This window comes from Triturus cristatus, chromosome 4_2 (genome assembly GCF_964204655.1).
Source record: "Triturus cristatus chromosome 4_2, aTriCri1.1, whole genome shotgun sequence".
Lineage (NCBI taxonomy): Eukaryota > Metazoa > Chordata > Amphibia > Caudata > Salamandridae > Triturus > Triturus cristatus.
The window spans coordinates 735,719,653-735,736,303 of NC_140586.1; the positions used below are offsets into that span (position 1 = coordinate 735,719,653).

The following is a 16,651-nucleotide window of genomic DNA, read 5'->3' on the forward strand; positions in this document are numbered from 1 at the left end:
GTGAAGCTGTTCCTGCATTGTCCGCTGCTTGTGGCTGCGGTGTGTTCAGCTATTTTCTGTCACTGTGTATGTTTATCTGATAGAGACTACTAGCCGCAGATTCCTTCACGTCGAATTATCCCTAGGCATCAGACTGGATCTGGAAACCTTTTGCCACAGCATCCCTGCGTGCCAGGGGGCGGGGCAATACCACGCAACTCTGCCTAGGCGTTGTCCGCAGACATCAGCGAGGTCACATAAGCCCCACCCCGGCGCGCATACGTCAGTTTTTTCCTTTTCCGCATGCAACGCGGATCCGGCCTTGCCACAGGCCTCTTTCGGGCCCTTTTTTCTTCATCATTGTCCTTCTCTTGGTGGAACAGTGTGCGAATGCCTTCGGGCTTTAAAGCTTGCACGTCGTGTGGGTGTCTTATGTCGGCGACGGACCCTCATCACATTTGTATGTGGTGTTTGAGGGAGGGTCACTGCACCATGGATTGTGAGGGGTACCAACAGTTGAAGCCGAAGTCGCGGCGGGAGCGCCGCATGAAACTTCTCTCGGCGCGTCTCTTCAGGTCGACCTCCTCCCCTCGATCGGCAGACGGCTTCAGATATGGCCGTGGTCATCGCCCTTCCCTGATGTCGCGAGAGCGTCGCTCCACGGTGGGTAAGTGTCGCAGTTTGTCCCCGGGGGCCGGGTTTCGGCTTGCCGGGGGCGTAGACTCTCCGCGGGTGATGCGGCCTGCGTGTCCTCCTACCCACCGTTTCCCGGTGATGGAGCGGCGAGAGTCCAGATGGAGACATACGCGGCGGCTTTGCAGGCCTCACTGGCGTCTCCTCCTTCCCCTCCTGGGGCGTCAGCGGTTCCCTTGCTTGCGCGGGGCCTTCCGCGGCTCCACCGGTGGCTTCGGCCCCGGCGCCGACTGGGTCGGATCCAGGCTTGGAGGATGTGGTGCTGTTGGGGTGCGGCTTCTCTGGGTTCCCTCCTTCAAACCATGGCTTCTCTGCCTCGCCGCAAACTCCCGCGGGAGACCCTTTGGTGTCGCGTGAGGTCGCCGGGGCTCGGGTCACATCCCGAGCCCCTCACGGTCCCTTGATAAGATGTCTAAGGCTGAGGTGATGCCACTACGGCTCTGGCAGCTGCTGGACCGGGTGGCGCCACAGGGGTCGGTGGACTCTCCTCGTCCCGCTTCGGGTCGAGGTTGGGCGCGAATCCCTCGCCCTCCTCCGGGTCTTTGTCGTCCCTCCGCGCCGGCGGCTGCCTCGTCGGAGGTTGGGTCGGCCTTGGCGGCACCACATGGCTCGCCGGACCACCTCTGTCGTTTACTGGGCCGAGGCTGGTGGAGGGCTTCGTGTTACTCCCCTGGTCCTTCTTGTCCCTCCATGCAGGCGGCTGCCTCGCCGGAGGTCGAGTTGGCGCCATTCTAATGCGACTCCGGCCCGCTCCGGTCCCCGGCGCAGTGTGACTTTGAGGAGCCCTATCCAGCGTCTCCTTCGGCGCAGGCTGGTGTTACCGCTCTGCCTCAGGCGGCGGACTCTACGGCTCCTGACAGGCGTCAAGTTGCGGATTCGTCTTCGGACGCTCCCTATTCTCCGGAGGCTGCCTGCATATTGGTGTCGTCCTCCCCGGAGACTGGCCGCCGAGTGGTGTCTTTTTCACCGGCATGGTCAAAGGGTGGCTCTCTGCCGTTTCTGAGGCTTCGCCGTTCGCCGGAGGAGCGGCAGGTCCCCCATTACTCGGCTCCTCCTACCTTCCAGGTCTGGCCCCTGCCCGTTCCGCTTGGCTTGAGGGGCGGCTGCCTTAGTCTGCAGCCGTGCCCACGGAGGAGCTACTTTCTCCACCGCGGAGCCCTACAGAGGCGGGTGCGGCCTTTGCTCACACGGTGTCCACGGCGGTGAATATTCTGCGCATGGGTGACCCGATTGCTCATTTTCCGACGAATCATCTCGTGGAGGTTCTCCACCAGGGCTCTGGTGGGAGAGAGATCTTGCTTCCCTTTGAGGGTTCGCTCCTTTCGTCCCTGACGGGGGCTTGGAGGCGTCCTGCCTCTGGGGATCCAGTGCCTCAGCACCTTCTACATCAGCGCCGCGTGACCCTGCGTGTCCCTCTCCCTCCACCCCTCTTTCGCCAGTCCTCTTTTGCGGACTGCCTTTCCCTCCCTACTGCCGCTGTTGACTCTGCCCTCCCGGGAGACCCGCTGGCTGGACTCTTGGGGGCGCAACATGTTTGCCTCGACCAGTGTGGCCCTACGGGCCCTGAACCCCTTGTGTGTCCTGGCTAGGGCCTCCTCTTGTCTGTGGGACTCGGTTGAGTCTTTGGGGTCCGCACCTCCTCAGGAGACTCTTCAGGCGGACTTACGGCGTCATCCGTTGGATGGCTGGGAGCTAACGGCGTTTATCCTTCACTCCACTCTGGACATCTCGGAGGTGGCGGGCCGGGCCATGGCTTCCTCCGTCGCTCTCCGTCGCCATGCTTGGCTTCGGGACGGCGTCTTCCCCGAAAATATTCGGGAACGGCTCATTGATCTCCCGTTTGATGGTAGCCTGTTGTTCCATGCCCCAGCTGACTCCACCATCCAAAGGTTCCTGGCGGGGCTCCGTCCTCCTTCCCCTTATACTCCTCCTCCTCCTTCTCAGTGATTAAGGAGTTGAGCTGGTTCTGGTCCTTCTTGGAACGGTCGCTTTTGCGGTGGAGTGTTTTTTCTGGCCATGGAGTCCTTCTTGTGGGGACTTTGGCAATGTTGGCTGCTGGACGACCCTTGTTCGTTGTGTTTCTTGCTAGAACTGTTACGCAGACTTGGCCCAGAGATTTGGCCTTCTGTTTTCTTTGGGCTGATTGTCAAGCCGTTCGCGGGGTATTTTCCCTGTGGCTCTTTTGTTTTTCCTCTGTTGCGGAAAGAGGGCTCCCATGTCTTGGGACTTAACGTACCCTATGTGGGGTAGTGGTAGCTGTTATACAGCTTGCGCTCTGCTGGGGAGTTCTGGTGGCCCTTTGGTGCCTGTTCTCCGTGGCGTTTCTGTATGTTGCTTTGCTTCTTAACGGCGTGTGCGCGGCCCCTCGTGGGGGTGTGTCTGGCCCTTTCCTCTTCTCCCTGCTTGGGATAATTCTGTGCCCTCCCATATCAGGTGTTGCCACTCGGGTCTTCCTTGGGCCCTGGGCTGTTTTTTCTGTTCTGTCTGTTAGTGCCTCTCTGTTTGAACTGTTGCCTTCCATCTGGTGTGGCTTCGCCTCCTTTTCCCTCGTTTCCTTGGGACCTCTGGGCTCTCCCCCTGGCTTTGGAGGGAAGCTTATTGCCTTGAAGGGGTGTGGGGTACTTCAGCCTCTCTGGCCTGGCCCTTGATTCCTGTATCGTGAGTGTGCGCCCCCCCTTTTTATTTTTCCTTCTTCCCCCATCCATCTGGGGTCGGTGGTGTTCTGCTTGTGGGGGGCTCCTCTTGCATGGGAGGGGCGGGGTTATTACCCAGTCCGCAGGTCTGGTCCCCTGTGTGACCCTCTTTCCTGTTATGGCTTGGGGGGGCGGGGGGGGGACGGGGGGGTCCTTTCGCAGACCCTCCTTTCCAGTGGGTATTGCTAGGGTATCTATTCTACGTGAAGGAATCTGCAGTTAGTAGTCTCAATCACTTACCTTACCTTTGGTAACGATTCTAGCCGCAGATTCCCTCACGGCCCGCCCTTCCTCCCCTTTCTGCGAGGACCCGTGGGTTGGTCTCAGCACTCACCTCCTGGTGGAAGGCTGTGTTTCTTGTGAGTGCATTCCTTTGCTCTTGGCGGGTTGCTCCATCTTGTTGCTGTTCCTTCCTCCCCTTGGTTCTCTGGAGGATGTGGTTATGGTGCTCCTGTGCCCCGCTACTCGGGCTGCTCCAGGTTTGGGGGGGGGTTTATCTTCAATCTCGCCCCTCCCTCCCTTCCTCTTGCTGCTGGGGTTCTCTGTCCCTCTGCCGTCCTCTGTCTGGGGGTCACCTGGCCATGCCCTGCCCTTGCTCCTTGAAGGATGGTTGCCCTCTGTGCTGGGGTGGCTTGGAGGGTTGTTGTTGTCCTGTCTGTTCTGGGGCTGGCTCCCCTTCCCTATTTCAGGGTGGGGGTTGTAGGCCTGCTACAGGTGTCCTGCCTTTACATATGTTCCCTGTCTCCGGGGAAGGGGGGGGCGGTTACATGCTGGTAGGGTGGCTGCTCGGGTCTCTGCTCTGTTCTTTATTCCGCCCCTGCCTTTGGTGGCTGCAGTGTTGCACCGCTCCTTATGGTGTCGCTTGTCTCCATTCTTTGTTTCTACTCTTTTGCACACTATTCCCCTGCTTCCACAGTTTGCCTGGTGGCTCCGCGTTGCGGCGCAGAAAAGTTCTCCGAAGAAAACTGATGTAGGTGCACCGGGGTGAGGCTTATGTGACCTCGCTGACGTCACGTACGCAGACGACGCGTGGTATCGCCCCGCCCGCTGGCGCGCAGGGATGCTGTGGCAAAAGGTTTCCGGATCCCGTCTCAAGCCTGGGGATAATTCTACGTGAAGGAATCTGTGGCTAGAATCGTCTCTACCAGATACATCGTTACCGAAGGTAAGTAACACGTACTTCTTACAGTGGGCCCTGCCTCAGGTTCTACCTCTTCTCCCTGGGGTTTGAAGTTGTCCCTGTGTTCCTTGGGGCTTTTCGGGCGCTGTCTGCCGCTGTGGGTTGTTGGGCGGTTCTCCTTTGGTTGGGCTTTGGTTATCCTGGCCTTTCCCTTCTTGTCCCTGTGACATGTCCCCTGCTGGGACCCTGTGTCTCTCCTGGTGGCGAGGCTCTCTCGCAGGCCCTCCTCCCTTCTGGGTATGGCTAGGGTATCTATTCTACGTTAAGGAATCTGCGGCTAGTAGTCTCTGTCAGATGAACGAGTTACTTACCTTCGGTAACGATGTATCTGGTAGAGACGATTCTAGCCGCAGATTCCTTCACGACCCGCCCTTCCTCCCCTTTCTGCGAGGTCCCTCTGCTTGGGTTTCTGTTGTTGCCTTCCTCTGGGTGGCTTGTCTTCGGTGGGTGTCCTCTTTGGTTTCTTCCCGTCGGGCATCCCTCCAGCTGGTTTCAGTGTAAGGGCCTACTTTTGCTCTTTTCCCTCTGTTGATAGAGTTTCTGATTCCCTTGCGGTCTTCTTCATTGGGGAGTCTTTTGCCTGCCCTTTGTCCTCCTACTCCTTTCAGGGGTTATGGCCATCCTTGGCAGTGTAGACTGGGAATGGATTGCTCTTGCTCCTCTGTTTCGGGCTTGTGGCCCTTCACCCTGTGGTTGCAGGCCCTCTCTCTTTCTGTCACGGCGCTTTCACATGCTTGTGCCTCCAGGATGGCTCTTGCCTTGGCTTGCACGGTGGTTCCACGGAGTGGTGCTTTGTGCTTTTCTTGCTATGACCTTATGGTGCTTTGGTGCAAACTGGTGCTATCGCCTTGGCTTGCTCAGTTGTTCCTCAGAGTGGTGCTCTGCTCTTTTCCTGCTCTGGCTTGCTGTTGTAGCCTTATGGTGCCTTGGTGCCAACTGGTGCTGTTCCTCACCTTTTGTTTCTCCCTATTTTGTTTCTCTGGTTTTTTCGCACACTGTTCCCATGCTCTCCTCAGTTTTGTTATGATGGCTCCGCGTTGTGGCATTGAAATGTTTTACGAAGCAAACTGATGTCAGCGCGCCGGGGTGGGGCTTATGTGACCTCGCTGACGTCACGCCCACGGAAGACGTCGGGCGGAGACGCATGGTAACGCCCCCCCGGCGCGCAGGGATGCTGGGCTAGAAAGTTTTCCGGGTCCAGTCTCATGCCTGGGGATAATTCTGCGTTAAGGAATCTGCGGTTAGAATCGTGTCTACCAGATACATCGTTACCGAAGGTAAGTAACTTGTACATTTGGTCCAGTTGGCCCGTAAACCTGATATTTGAGCATGCTAATCCAGTAGCTCTATTAATTCCTGTAGAACTGTGGTTTGTCAGCGCAGATAAATTAGTGCCTCCACATAAAGAGAAACAATGTGCTATTGCGTGTGCACTTGTAGGCCCCAGTGTAGGACCCGATGGAGCTTGCATGCCAGGTATTCCATGGCCAGCGCACAAATAATGGGCGATAAAGGGCAACCCTGTCTCGGTCCACGTTGAATTTCAAAAGAGGGTGAGGTGATAACGGCCTGTCTTGACTCTGGCCTGTGGCTTTGTGTATAACATCTTTACCCACCGTAGGAAGTTGGAGCCCATGCTGAATCTTGCCAACACAGCCAGTAGATATTGCCACTCTAGAGTGTCAAATGCCTTTTCGATGCCTGCCTGGCTTTGGTAATACTACCAATAGCGCCTCACGGAGGGCGGGTGGCAATTTCCCTCATTCGAACACCTCTCTGTACATGGCTCTTAAATGGGTGGTAAATTGTTCGGAGTAAGTCGTATACAATTCAGATGGCATGCCATCTGTTTGAGGGAATCGGAGATCTCCACTTCAGATATAGGAGTTTTGAGCGAATCGAATCGGACTTGTGATATCTGTGGGAGGGTTATCTGGAACAAAAAAAGTTGCGGGTGTGGGCGCTTGCCGTTGGGAACGAGCGCAATCCCGCACGCTGGCATTGCACTCCACGAGGCCGGGCTGCAGCCAGCAGGTAAGACGCCGCAGCTCAGGGCCACCGCTCAGCTGGCCGGGCATTTCAGGCTCTGATGTCCGTGATCACGGCTTACCAGCAGAGCAGGATTCTTGGCAGGCCTGACGCAGAGCTGATTACAATGCGTCTGCACTCGCTGCCATCTTGGCCATGCCCCTAATTTCTGTACCTGTTGACTGTACAGTTGTAGTTGTTTCATTAGGGAGAAGCATCATTTTATTGTCTTTCACAGCTTCTTTTTGAAAAGTGGAGTCTTCAGTTGTTATTAAAACGTCCATCTGAACTTTCTGTGCGAGAGGAGTGCGGTGGCTACCCAGGAGCCCACGTGGCTTACTGTTGAGAATCAGCCACATAGTGTGGTTTGATCTGATCAGTTGAGACAAACCTTTTGTCTCGACAGCCAGCAATAGGTGGAAGTAGGGCAGTTCTGATTCCTTCAACAGCTAGGACAGGTACAGGCGCTCTGTAAGATGGTCAAAATACTTTCTTGTCCACTATTTTCTCTCTGACCAGGTCCCCAATCTCCGGGACCCAGGCAGGTATTGATGTTATCGTTTCCACTTCCACAGCTGCAGTGCATTTTAGTTGGACATTACTTTGTAAAGCTCGATCATTGAGGTCAAATGGTGTTTCAGCCACCACTGTGCTGACACTTCTCGTTGGGTACCCACATTATACCCCGAACAAATGCTAATAAGGTGTATGACCCCCCAAGTATTTTCTTGGCATGTTGTTAAGTGCTCTCTTGACTCAATATAGGTGATTGACCCCACTACCATCCGAGCCTAATACCCTTGCTGTTAAGGACTGCATCTGAAAGAAACAGTTAGTTATAGATTCTTTACCTTAGAATTACCCCCAGGCGTCGGACTGGATCCGGAATTTTTTTTCATCAGCAGTACCTCTGCGCGTTGGAAGGTGGTATCAGTAGGTTCCGCGTCCGTTGTTGGCATTGTGTTGCCGGGATGACGTCGCGGTAGCTACTTAGATGCCGCCCGCGCACGCTGTTGTCAGCTCTCTTTTTCCGCACCAGCCAGTGCAGATCCGGAGAGAGCAGTACCTCCAGTAACTTTTTAACTGAACTTTTTGAGCGACTTTTGTCGATGTCTTTTGAGTCCTACTACTCCTGGTGCACGTAGGGATGCCCGGCTTCAAGGCTTGCTGATCTTGTTCTCGACTGATGTCGGTTACGGATCCGCACTGCAGGTGCCTCTTTTGCCTGGAGCGCGACCACAACCCCAAGTCGTGCTCCGACTGCCGGTCCATGGCTCCAAAGGCTTTGCGGGAGTGGTCCCGAAAGCTTCTTGAGCGCCGGCAGTCAGCTCTGCGCCGTTCGAGCTCCCGGGACCGGTCACGGAGCCATCACCACTCTTCTAAATCGTCTAAGTCTTCGCACTCGGGGTCAGGTAAGTCGAAGCACAAGAACGAGTCGAAGAAGCATCATCGCTCTTCGACTTCTCCCCATCGGTCGGCTGACGCGACGAGGAATGTGGGCTGTGACCCTCCCGCGGCTCTGCGTGCAGAACCTGAATGAAGAGTCGACTCCGTGCTACCCTCCCTTCCCGGGACCCGGAGCAACTCCTGCCCAGCTTCGTAAGTTTTACGAGGCGATGCACGCCACCGAACCAGCCGGTGCACCTTTGTGCCCCACGGACTCGGTTGGGGGGCCTAGGCCTTCTCCCCGGGTGCCCTGGCGCCGCAGGCCACCCTTGGATCCAGGCCTCGATCTGGGTCAGCGCCGGTTGACCTTATTACCCGTCCAGCAGCGCCGCTTCCTCCGGCACCGCTACCGCATTTGACGCCGGTCGGTCCTCCGGCCAGCGTCGACCCCGGCCTCCATCCTGATGGGGACCCGGACCGTCATCGCCCAATGCTGGATCCGGCACCGAGTGGGATTTATGGGCCCCTATTCACTCCTGGGGTCCCTTTTAGACCAGATTGGCACCCAAAGGACGAGGGGGAGGACTGGGAGGGGTCAGTTGACACTGATTGAGCAGTTGGTCAGTGAACAGGACTGGATAAAGAAACGGGGGGGATGCCAGTGGTCTGAACACCTCCCCTGACCATGGCATGTTGTCTCCTCCTACCGTGGCTACGGAGGAGGAAGCGTCATACGCAGTGGTGTTGCGTAGGGCGAGCGAGGCTCTCAACCTCGAGCTTCCTACGGTGGCGGTCAGGACTAACCTCCTGACAGAGGTCCTTCAACAGGCAGCGAGATCTCCGGAGCCCCTGCTGCCGTTTAATGAAGCCCTCAGCGTCGTCTTTTTGGGCACCTGGTCCAGGCCCAACACGGGGGCTCCCGTGGATAGGATGATTGGCCAACGCCACCGCCCGGCTCCGGGCAACCCCACTTTCCTCTCCTAACATCCCACCCCTGAGAGCTTGGTGGTCCAAGCCTCTACCTCTAAGAGTGCATTCCATACCGCTCCACCGGAAAAGGAAACAAAGAAGCTCGATCATCTTGGGAAGAATATTTTCTCTTCCGCCAGCTTAGGACTGCGGTCGGTAAACACCGCATGTCTATTGGGCCATTGTTGCCACTCTGTGTGGGATACAGTTGCGCAGGTGCTGCCTCAGTGTCCGGAGGAGGCCTGGACATTGCTCTCCCAGGCTATTGCTGCCGGGAGGGATGCGGCGAAGTTTACCATCCGTTGTGGGCTGAATACCGCCGACTCTCTGGGCAGGACGATTTCCACATCGGTAGCCCTTCGATGCTATGCCTGGAAGAGTTTGAATGAACAATATAAGTACCCCGGCACTCAGACTTAATAATTCTTTTACTTTAAGTCAAACCCTGTTAGGCAAAAACCATATTTCAATATAACACTGATTATGAACAGAGATGGATTTGTACAAAAAGGTTTGTGTATTTAATTTTGTCAAAACATAGAATATAGATAAAACATTCTAACAACACAGTTTTAAAAGACAGAAAACCATATAGACCCCTTAATTTATCATGAGCTTGACAATTGAAGTATCAACTATGAAGGGTGTCTGTGGCTCTATGGTCTTGATCCCAAAAGCACAACAGCCGACACGTGTTTCGTCACATCAGTGACTTTCTCAAGGAATTTTTTCACTTATAATTTATGAAGGCAAAACTTGCCTACCCGATGACCTCAAAGACCGGACGATCATCTAATAAATGATTCCAAAGATATATTGAAAAAAAGATCCTAGTAGCCAAGAGAAACGCACAAAATAAAGATTAGAAAAGCCATCCCAATATTTTAAGTGCAGTAGTATAACACCCTCACAGACTTACTAAATGTTGAAAATATTTCTATTTGTAACGAGTCTAGTAATTCTCCTAACTCCGTCATCCATGCTTCAAAGGAGTCATCGTCCCTGTTAAAAACTCATTATTCGAATGGATCTAGTTGTCAATGGCTTTTCTAATCTTAATTTCGTGCGTTTCTCTTGGCTACTAGGATCTTTTTTCAATATATCTTTGGAATCATCGGATAGGCAAGTTTTGCCTTCATAAATTATAAGTGAGCAGCGTTTGTTTCTAACCAATACTATAATTTGGACATAGAAATAGTTAGAACTGCTCACTGAAATATTAGTTTTCTTTCCTGGACACTTATATCTTAGAGTATCGCTTGTCCTGTGGCCTTCTCAGCATCAGATATCAAAATACAGAGGTCTTTATATTGCTGAAAACATCTTTTTCTTGCTATAAGGTCAGTGATCTATGATTCTATTACTTTGGATCTCAAGCATAGTATTTGCTTTCACAATGGTAATTCAGGTCTGGTTACACATTATTTGGTAGTGGGTTCTCGCTCTAGTTTCTATTTCACACTCATTATTGTCTTTCTGAATTCACTGATTTCACTCATGATATTGGCCCTCTGGTGGTTTTTACCTTTTCTCGTGTATCATGATCTTGTTTCTGTTCTTGATAGTATTTCTTGCTCGTTCATATTCCACAATTTTCGTTTTTCTTCTTTGCACAAATTCATTCTTTGTACACTCCATGAGAGTAACATCTTCATATGGAGAAAATTCTATTTTAATATGTATAAAACATGAGACTATTTTATTATCTTTACCGCCTTGAGAAAGTCACTCATGTGACGAAACGCGTGTCGGCTGTTGCGCTTTTGGGATCAAGACCATAGAGCCACAGACACCCTTCATAGTTGATACTTCAATTGTCAAGCTCATGATAAACTAAGGGGTCTATATGGTTTTCTGTCTTTCAAAACTGTGTTGTTAGAATGTTTTATCTATATTCTATGTTTTGACAAAATTAAATACACAAACCTTTTTGTACGAATCCATCTCTGTTCATAATCAGTGTTATATTGAAATATGGTTTTTGCCTAACAGGGTTTGACTTAAAGTAAAAGAATTATTACGTCTGAGTGCCGGGGTACTTGTATTGTTCATTTTCATCACATAGTCACGATCTCACTTGATCTATGTGTCTATGCACCCAAGGTAGTAGGGTGCATTTGTAGCCCCTAGTGGCACCATTTTTGAATTTGCCTCTGTTGGTGTTTATTAAGATAAATGAGAATTTCTCTCACATTGCCCAATCTGATTGTATACTGATTACTGAAGTCCGATCTATCAAACACTACTACCGCCTCTCTGTTTTTGCCTGGAAGAGTTCGACTGGCTTTTCTGGGGATGTCCAGAATACTCTCATGGACATGCCCTTTGATGGCCGTCGCCTCTTTGGCGACAAAGCAGACAACGCTCAAGAGCGCTTCAAGGACTCATGGGCTACGGCCAAGTCCTTGGGTCTCTCCAGCCGCCGTGCACTGTCTGCTTTTCGCCCCTTTCGAGACTCCGGAAGGGTGCCCCCCTGTGTTCCACCCAGAGCCACAGGCCGATGTATGTTCCCCCAACCCTCACGCGGCCGGGGACTTGGGAACCACCGTCGTGGTTCAGGGGGCCAGCTAGTGGGCCAGTCTTCCAACCCCCCCTCTGCAGCAGCCTCTTAAGTCTAACTAGTCTGACATTTCAGGCCCATAAAACGCCAGTGGACGGCTGGATTCGCCATCACCTCCCCCACTGGCGCACCATCACGTCAGACAGGTAGGTTTTGCAGATAGTCCAAAGGGGCTACTCCCTCCCCTTCGAGGCTACCCCTCCAGCCATGCCACCTCAGTACCACCGTATGTCAGAGGATCACCCGGGCCTTCTCCAACAGGAAGTTACGTCTCTCCTGGCCAAGGGAGCCATTGAGCGCATGCCTGTCCCAGAAGTAGGTTATGGTTGTTACTCCCACTACTTTCTGGTGCACAAGAATAACAAGGGTCTGCGTCCTATCTTGGATCTCAGGAACGTCAACCGCTTCCTCCGGAAGGAGAAGTTCAAGTTGTTGACGCTTGCAAAGGTCTTGTCTGCCCTTGACCCTGGAGACTGGTTGGTAGCATTGGACCTGCAGGACGCTTATTTTCACATCCCCGTCCTGCCAGACCACCGGCGTTACCTGCTGTTCACGGTAGGCCACGAGCACTTTCAGTTTACCATGCTCTCCTTTGGCCTTATCAGCGCCTCTCGGGTGTTCATGAAAGTGATGGCAGTGGTCGCAGCTCACCTGCGCAGATCAGGGGTTCCAGTCTTCCCCTATCTCGACGACTGGCTGTTGAAGGCGGGCTCGCCTAGACTGTTGTCTCCCACCTCCAAACTACGTCCGACCTCCTGCATTCGCTGGGGTTTTCCATCAATGTGCCAAAGTCACACCTGACCCCTCTCAGAAGCTCCTGTTTATCAGAGCGGTTCTGGACGAGACACAGTTTCTGGTTTATCCTCCCGAACAGTGAGTCAGAGATATTCTGGCTATTCTGATCTTTCAGCCTCTATCCCGCGTTTCGGTCTGAATGACTCTGAGGCTGAAGGGCCTCATGGCCTCCTGCATCCTGCTGGTCGAACATGCCAGGTGGCATATGTGGGCTCTGCAGTGGGACCTGAAGTTCCAGTGGGCGCAACGTCAGGGAAATTGTCCGATTGTAACTAATCTCGGAGGGCACTGCACGACAACTGTAGTGGTGGCTCACGAACCAGGATTGGGTCAACGGCCGATTCCTCTCCCTTCCCCAACCAGAGCATACAGTGGTGACGGACGTATCCCTTCTCAGATGGGGCGGCCACATGGGAGAGGTGGAGATCAGAGGCCTCTGGTCTCCGGCGGAATGTCTGTTGTACGTCTTTCCGCCTATACCACTTGCACCCAGAGTGCTGAAGAAGATCAAGCGCGACCAAGCCCAACTCTTTCTCGTGGCTCCAGATTCTGGCAAACATGGCCATCGATCCTCCAATCCGACTGCCTCTTCTGGAGGATCTTCTGTCGCAGCAGCAGGCGACGGTCCTCCACCTGAACCTGTCCAGCCTCCACCTCCTTGCGTGGAGATTGAGCGGCGGCAGTTGACGTCATTTGACTTGCCTCCTGAATTTTTTGATGTAATCTTGGAAGCCAAGCGTCCCTCCACTAAGACTGTATATGCCTGCCAGTGGAACAAATTTGTGGTATGGTGCACAACAAAGGCTGTGGATCCCCTTTCTGCCCCTCTTTCTGATGTTCTCTTGTTCCTTCTCTTTGGCCCAGCAGGGCTCTGCTCTGGGCACTAGCAAGGGCTATCTTTCGCCCATTTCTGCCTTTCTTTGGCTTCCTGATCAGCCTTCTCTCTTCAAGTCCCCAGTTGTAAATGGCTTCTTAAAAGGCATAATTCCTCTCTTTCCTCCTATTCCCTTCGTTATGTCTGAGTGGAACTTGAACTTAGTCTTAACCTATTGAATGTGTGCTCCCTTTGAGTCACTTCACAACTGTCCTTTGAGGCTTTTAACTCCTAAGACTGCATTTTTGTCACCATCACATCTGCCAGAAGAGAGTGAGCTCCAGGCCCTTTCCTCAAAGCCTCGTTTTCTGTCTGTCCATCCGAACAAGGTTGTCCTCAGGACTCGTCCATCCTTCCTTCCCAAGGTTGTCACCTCCTTTCACATTGGGCAAACCATCACTTTGCCCACCTTTTTTCAGTCTCCGCATCCTTCGAAAGAGGAGGAGAGTCTCCACCATCTGGACCCAAAATGTGCGCTTTCTTTTTATGTGGATCGCACCAAACCATTCCGGGCGGATGACCAGCTCTTTGTTGGCTAAGTGGGCGCCAAGAAACGTCAGGCCGTACACAACCGAACCAACTCCAGATGGGTCGTTTTGTGTATCAAAGCCTACTATTCTGTAGCAAAAAAGGAACCTCTAGTGGGGCTGCGCGCCCATTCCACCAGGGCGACGGTAGCCACTACTGCTTTGGGACAATGAGTTCCTCTAAATGACATCTGTCAGGCAGCTACGTGGGCATCTCTGCTCACGTTTATGAGACACTTCTGCCTGGACAGCCAAGTCCAGAGAGGCCGCTTCTTTGGGCGTTCTGTTCTTCAGGACTTTTTGGTGTGAACTTTTTTCGCAGACCCACCTCCGGTGTTGGTATTGCTGGGGTGTCTATTCTAAGGTAAGGAATCTATAACTAACTGTTTCTTTCAGATGAAAAAGTTACTTACCTTTGGTAACGATATATCTGTAAGAAACGTAGGTTAGTTAAGGATTGCTTACCACCTCACCCATCCTCCCCGTTCTGCAAACTGATTTCTAGGGTTAAGGATATCCTTTCAAGGTCCCTAGTTTTGTGCACCAGTGGTCAGTCTTGCATGGCTCTGCGTTTCTGGCACGGAAAATCGTGTACAGAACTGACGTCTGCCCGCAAGGGTGGCGTCTAAGTAGCTACTGCAACGTCATCCTGGCGACAGAACGCCAACGACGGATGCGGAGCCGACCGATGCCACCTTTTAATGCGCAGAGGTACTGCTGACGAAAAAACTTTCCAGATCCAGTCTGACGCCTGGGGGTAATTCTAAGGTAAGGAATCTATAACTAACTAATGTTTCTTACAGGTATATACTTTACCGAAGGTAAGTAACTTGTGCGTTTACTTAAGTGAAAAGCCCATACTGATGGTCCAGAAAATGAAGTATAATGGTTTGACTTTTTGTTTATTGGCCTTCTGTATGGATACCAATGTATGCATGTTCAACTCCTCCGTAAAACGGCATATATTCTAATTCATGAAAAACATGCTTCTAGGTTTAAATAATTTCTTGTTGAACAAATATCTATTGGCTTAGTTTTCGTATTATTTTATCTTTCAGCATATATACGTTTTCATCTGATTTCTCCCCTGATACAGAAGTCTCCAGAAAAGTAAGACCATTGTTTTTTTTGTGTTTGCCAACAGAAGTGTGAAATACTGAAAAAAACATATTTGTGTCACATGCTAGGCATACATTTGACATATGTAATATAGAACTAGACAAATAAATGGAGATGGGACAGCAATAAAAATGCTTTATTTAAATAATAATTACTTTGCAGAAATTAATGTACTTCCTTCTATGAAGTTATGACTGCTTGATACAAGGGTCCAACAAAGACTTTTTATATACACTTGATTGGCCTATATATAGATTAATGCTAGTAAGACCATCTGCAGTTCAGGAGGAGTGGTACTTCTCTTTCCTAAAGACTTTTCAGTAAAATTATCTGATTTCGATAACGGATGGCAAGCATTGTATATTTAAGAAATATTTATTCCAGTTAGAGCATCCTGGAACACGTTCATGATCGACTCTAACATTTTTTAATTGTTCTACTGTTTAATCAAACAACAAGTGCAGATACCTGTGTATGCAGCAAGAGTCCCCTTTATGCAATTTAACAGATGTAGTGACTTTTTTCTACATTCTGCTCCAAAGATCTCTTAAGGATTTGGCCTTTTTGTTTGGTGACATCATGCTCATCCACAATTGTGCTATTGTGAACAGAGTTTTCAAAAAGGTGTTATTCACTACAGTTCTCTCATAGCAGTGAAAACCCAAAAATGTTTATGAATGTGATATAACAGTGGCATTTGACTATCCTCAGGCGTGCACTTGTTTATTTCTGTTGAATTCACTCTTGTACATTTTATGCGATTCAGAACCCTTCGATTAAAAACATCCCTGTTATCCATAGTTACTCACCTCTAATTCTATATTTAATGATTGTGAATGTGCTTTTTTTCTCATCTTGATTTCCATTGAGCTGGGTGACTTTTGGGGTAGCAAAAAGAAGGTAATTCACCAAGACTTTCTGGTCATTAGTGAATAATAAATGTTGCTGTTTTTTGGTCCCCATTGTTTTAAACCTATATGGAGGAGAAAAGTTAGACAGTTACAGTTATGAGGTTAGTGTGGCAACAGTAGATTTTTGTGATCACAAGAAACCTGTCATTCTGGTGTCCCAATAATCTTTTTAGAAAGGGAAACATTATTGTATAGAGTTACCTAAGCCTAGTATGAATACAATTTTATTTCTATGATGTACTAGCTGCAGTAAGGTTAAAAACAGAGAGGAACGTATATGAGTTAATAATCATTAAACTCCTTAATTACAAAATGGGTAACATGCTTCTGCCATATTGCCCATCTGGGCCAGTGGCATTGATCAGGACCAGTCAAAGTAAGCCCTACTCTAAATGTTGCCCTCTGGAGGGATACAATTTTTATTAACAGTTGGGCAAAACACACATTTTAATAACAGTTACAAAACATAGACAAGTGATGTAATACTAAACCAGATAGTCTAGAGACTCTTCGTACCTTCCAGGTTTTAAAAAACGAAAAAGAAAAAAGGCAGAGGAAGAGTGCTTTTGAACCTGTTATATGGTACTTCGCATTTTGTATCTACGTTTATTGCTCTGGGAGGATGTGTGATAGCCTGTTGTATTCCTCCCCATCCCCTTTTTAGGTCTCGCCTTGGCAGCGCGCATGCGCTGCTCTAGGAGGGCCTTTAGCCATCGGTCTTCACTTTCCAAGCACTGCACTCGTGCTTGTGGCGGCATCCACCTTGCGGAAGGGAGCAGCGACGTGCCACAAGCACGAGTGCAGTGATTGAGAAGTGAAGACTGCTCTCCCGAGCGCGCTCGCGCACCACTCGCGGGCTCACCTCCTGCTCCCCCTCTCTCGCACAACCTCTAGCGCTCTCATCTGTCACCTCCTGGGATGTGCATGGCATGCCTGG

The 16,651-nt window shown here is 51.1% G+C and overlaps 1 protein-coding gene across 1 annotated transcript in view; it reads left to right on the plus strand.

Moving 5' to 3' along the window:
• NRDC (nardilysin convertase) overlaps positions 1-16,651 on the plus strand; it is a 1,316,087-nt gene that overhangs the window by 847,892 nt on the left and 451,544 nt on the right. The window contains exon 19 of the mRNA XM_085602630.1: positions 14,743-14,794. Within this exon, the coding sequence (XP_085458756.1) occupies positions 14,743-14,794 (52 nt within the window). The remainder of the gene's footprint in view (positions 1-14,742; positions 14,795-16,651) is intronic.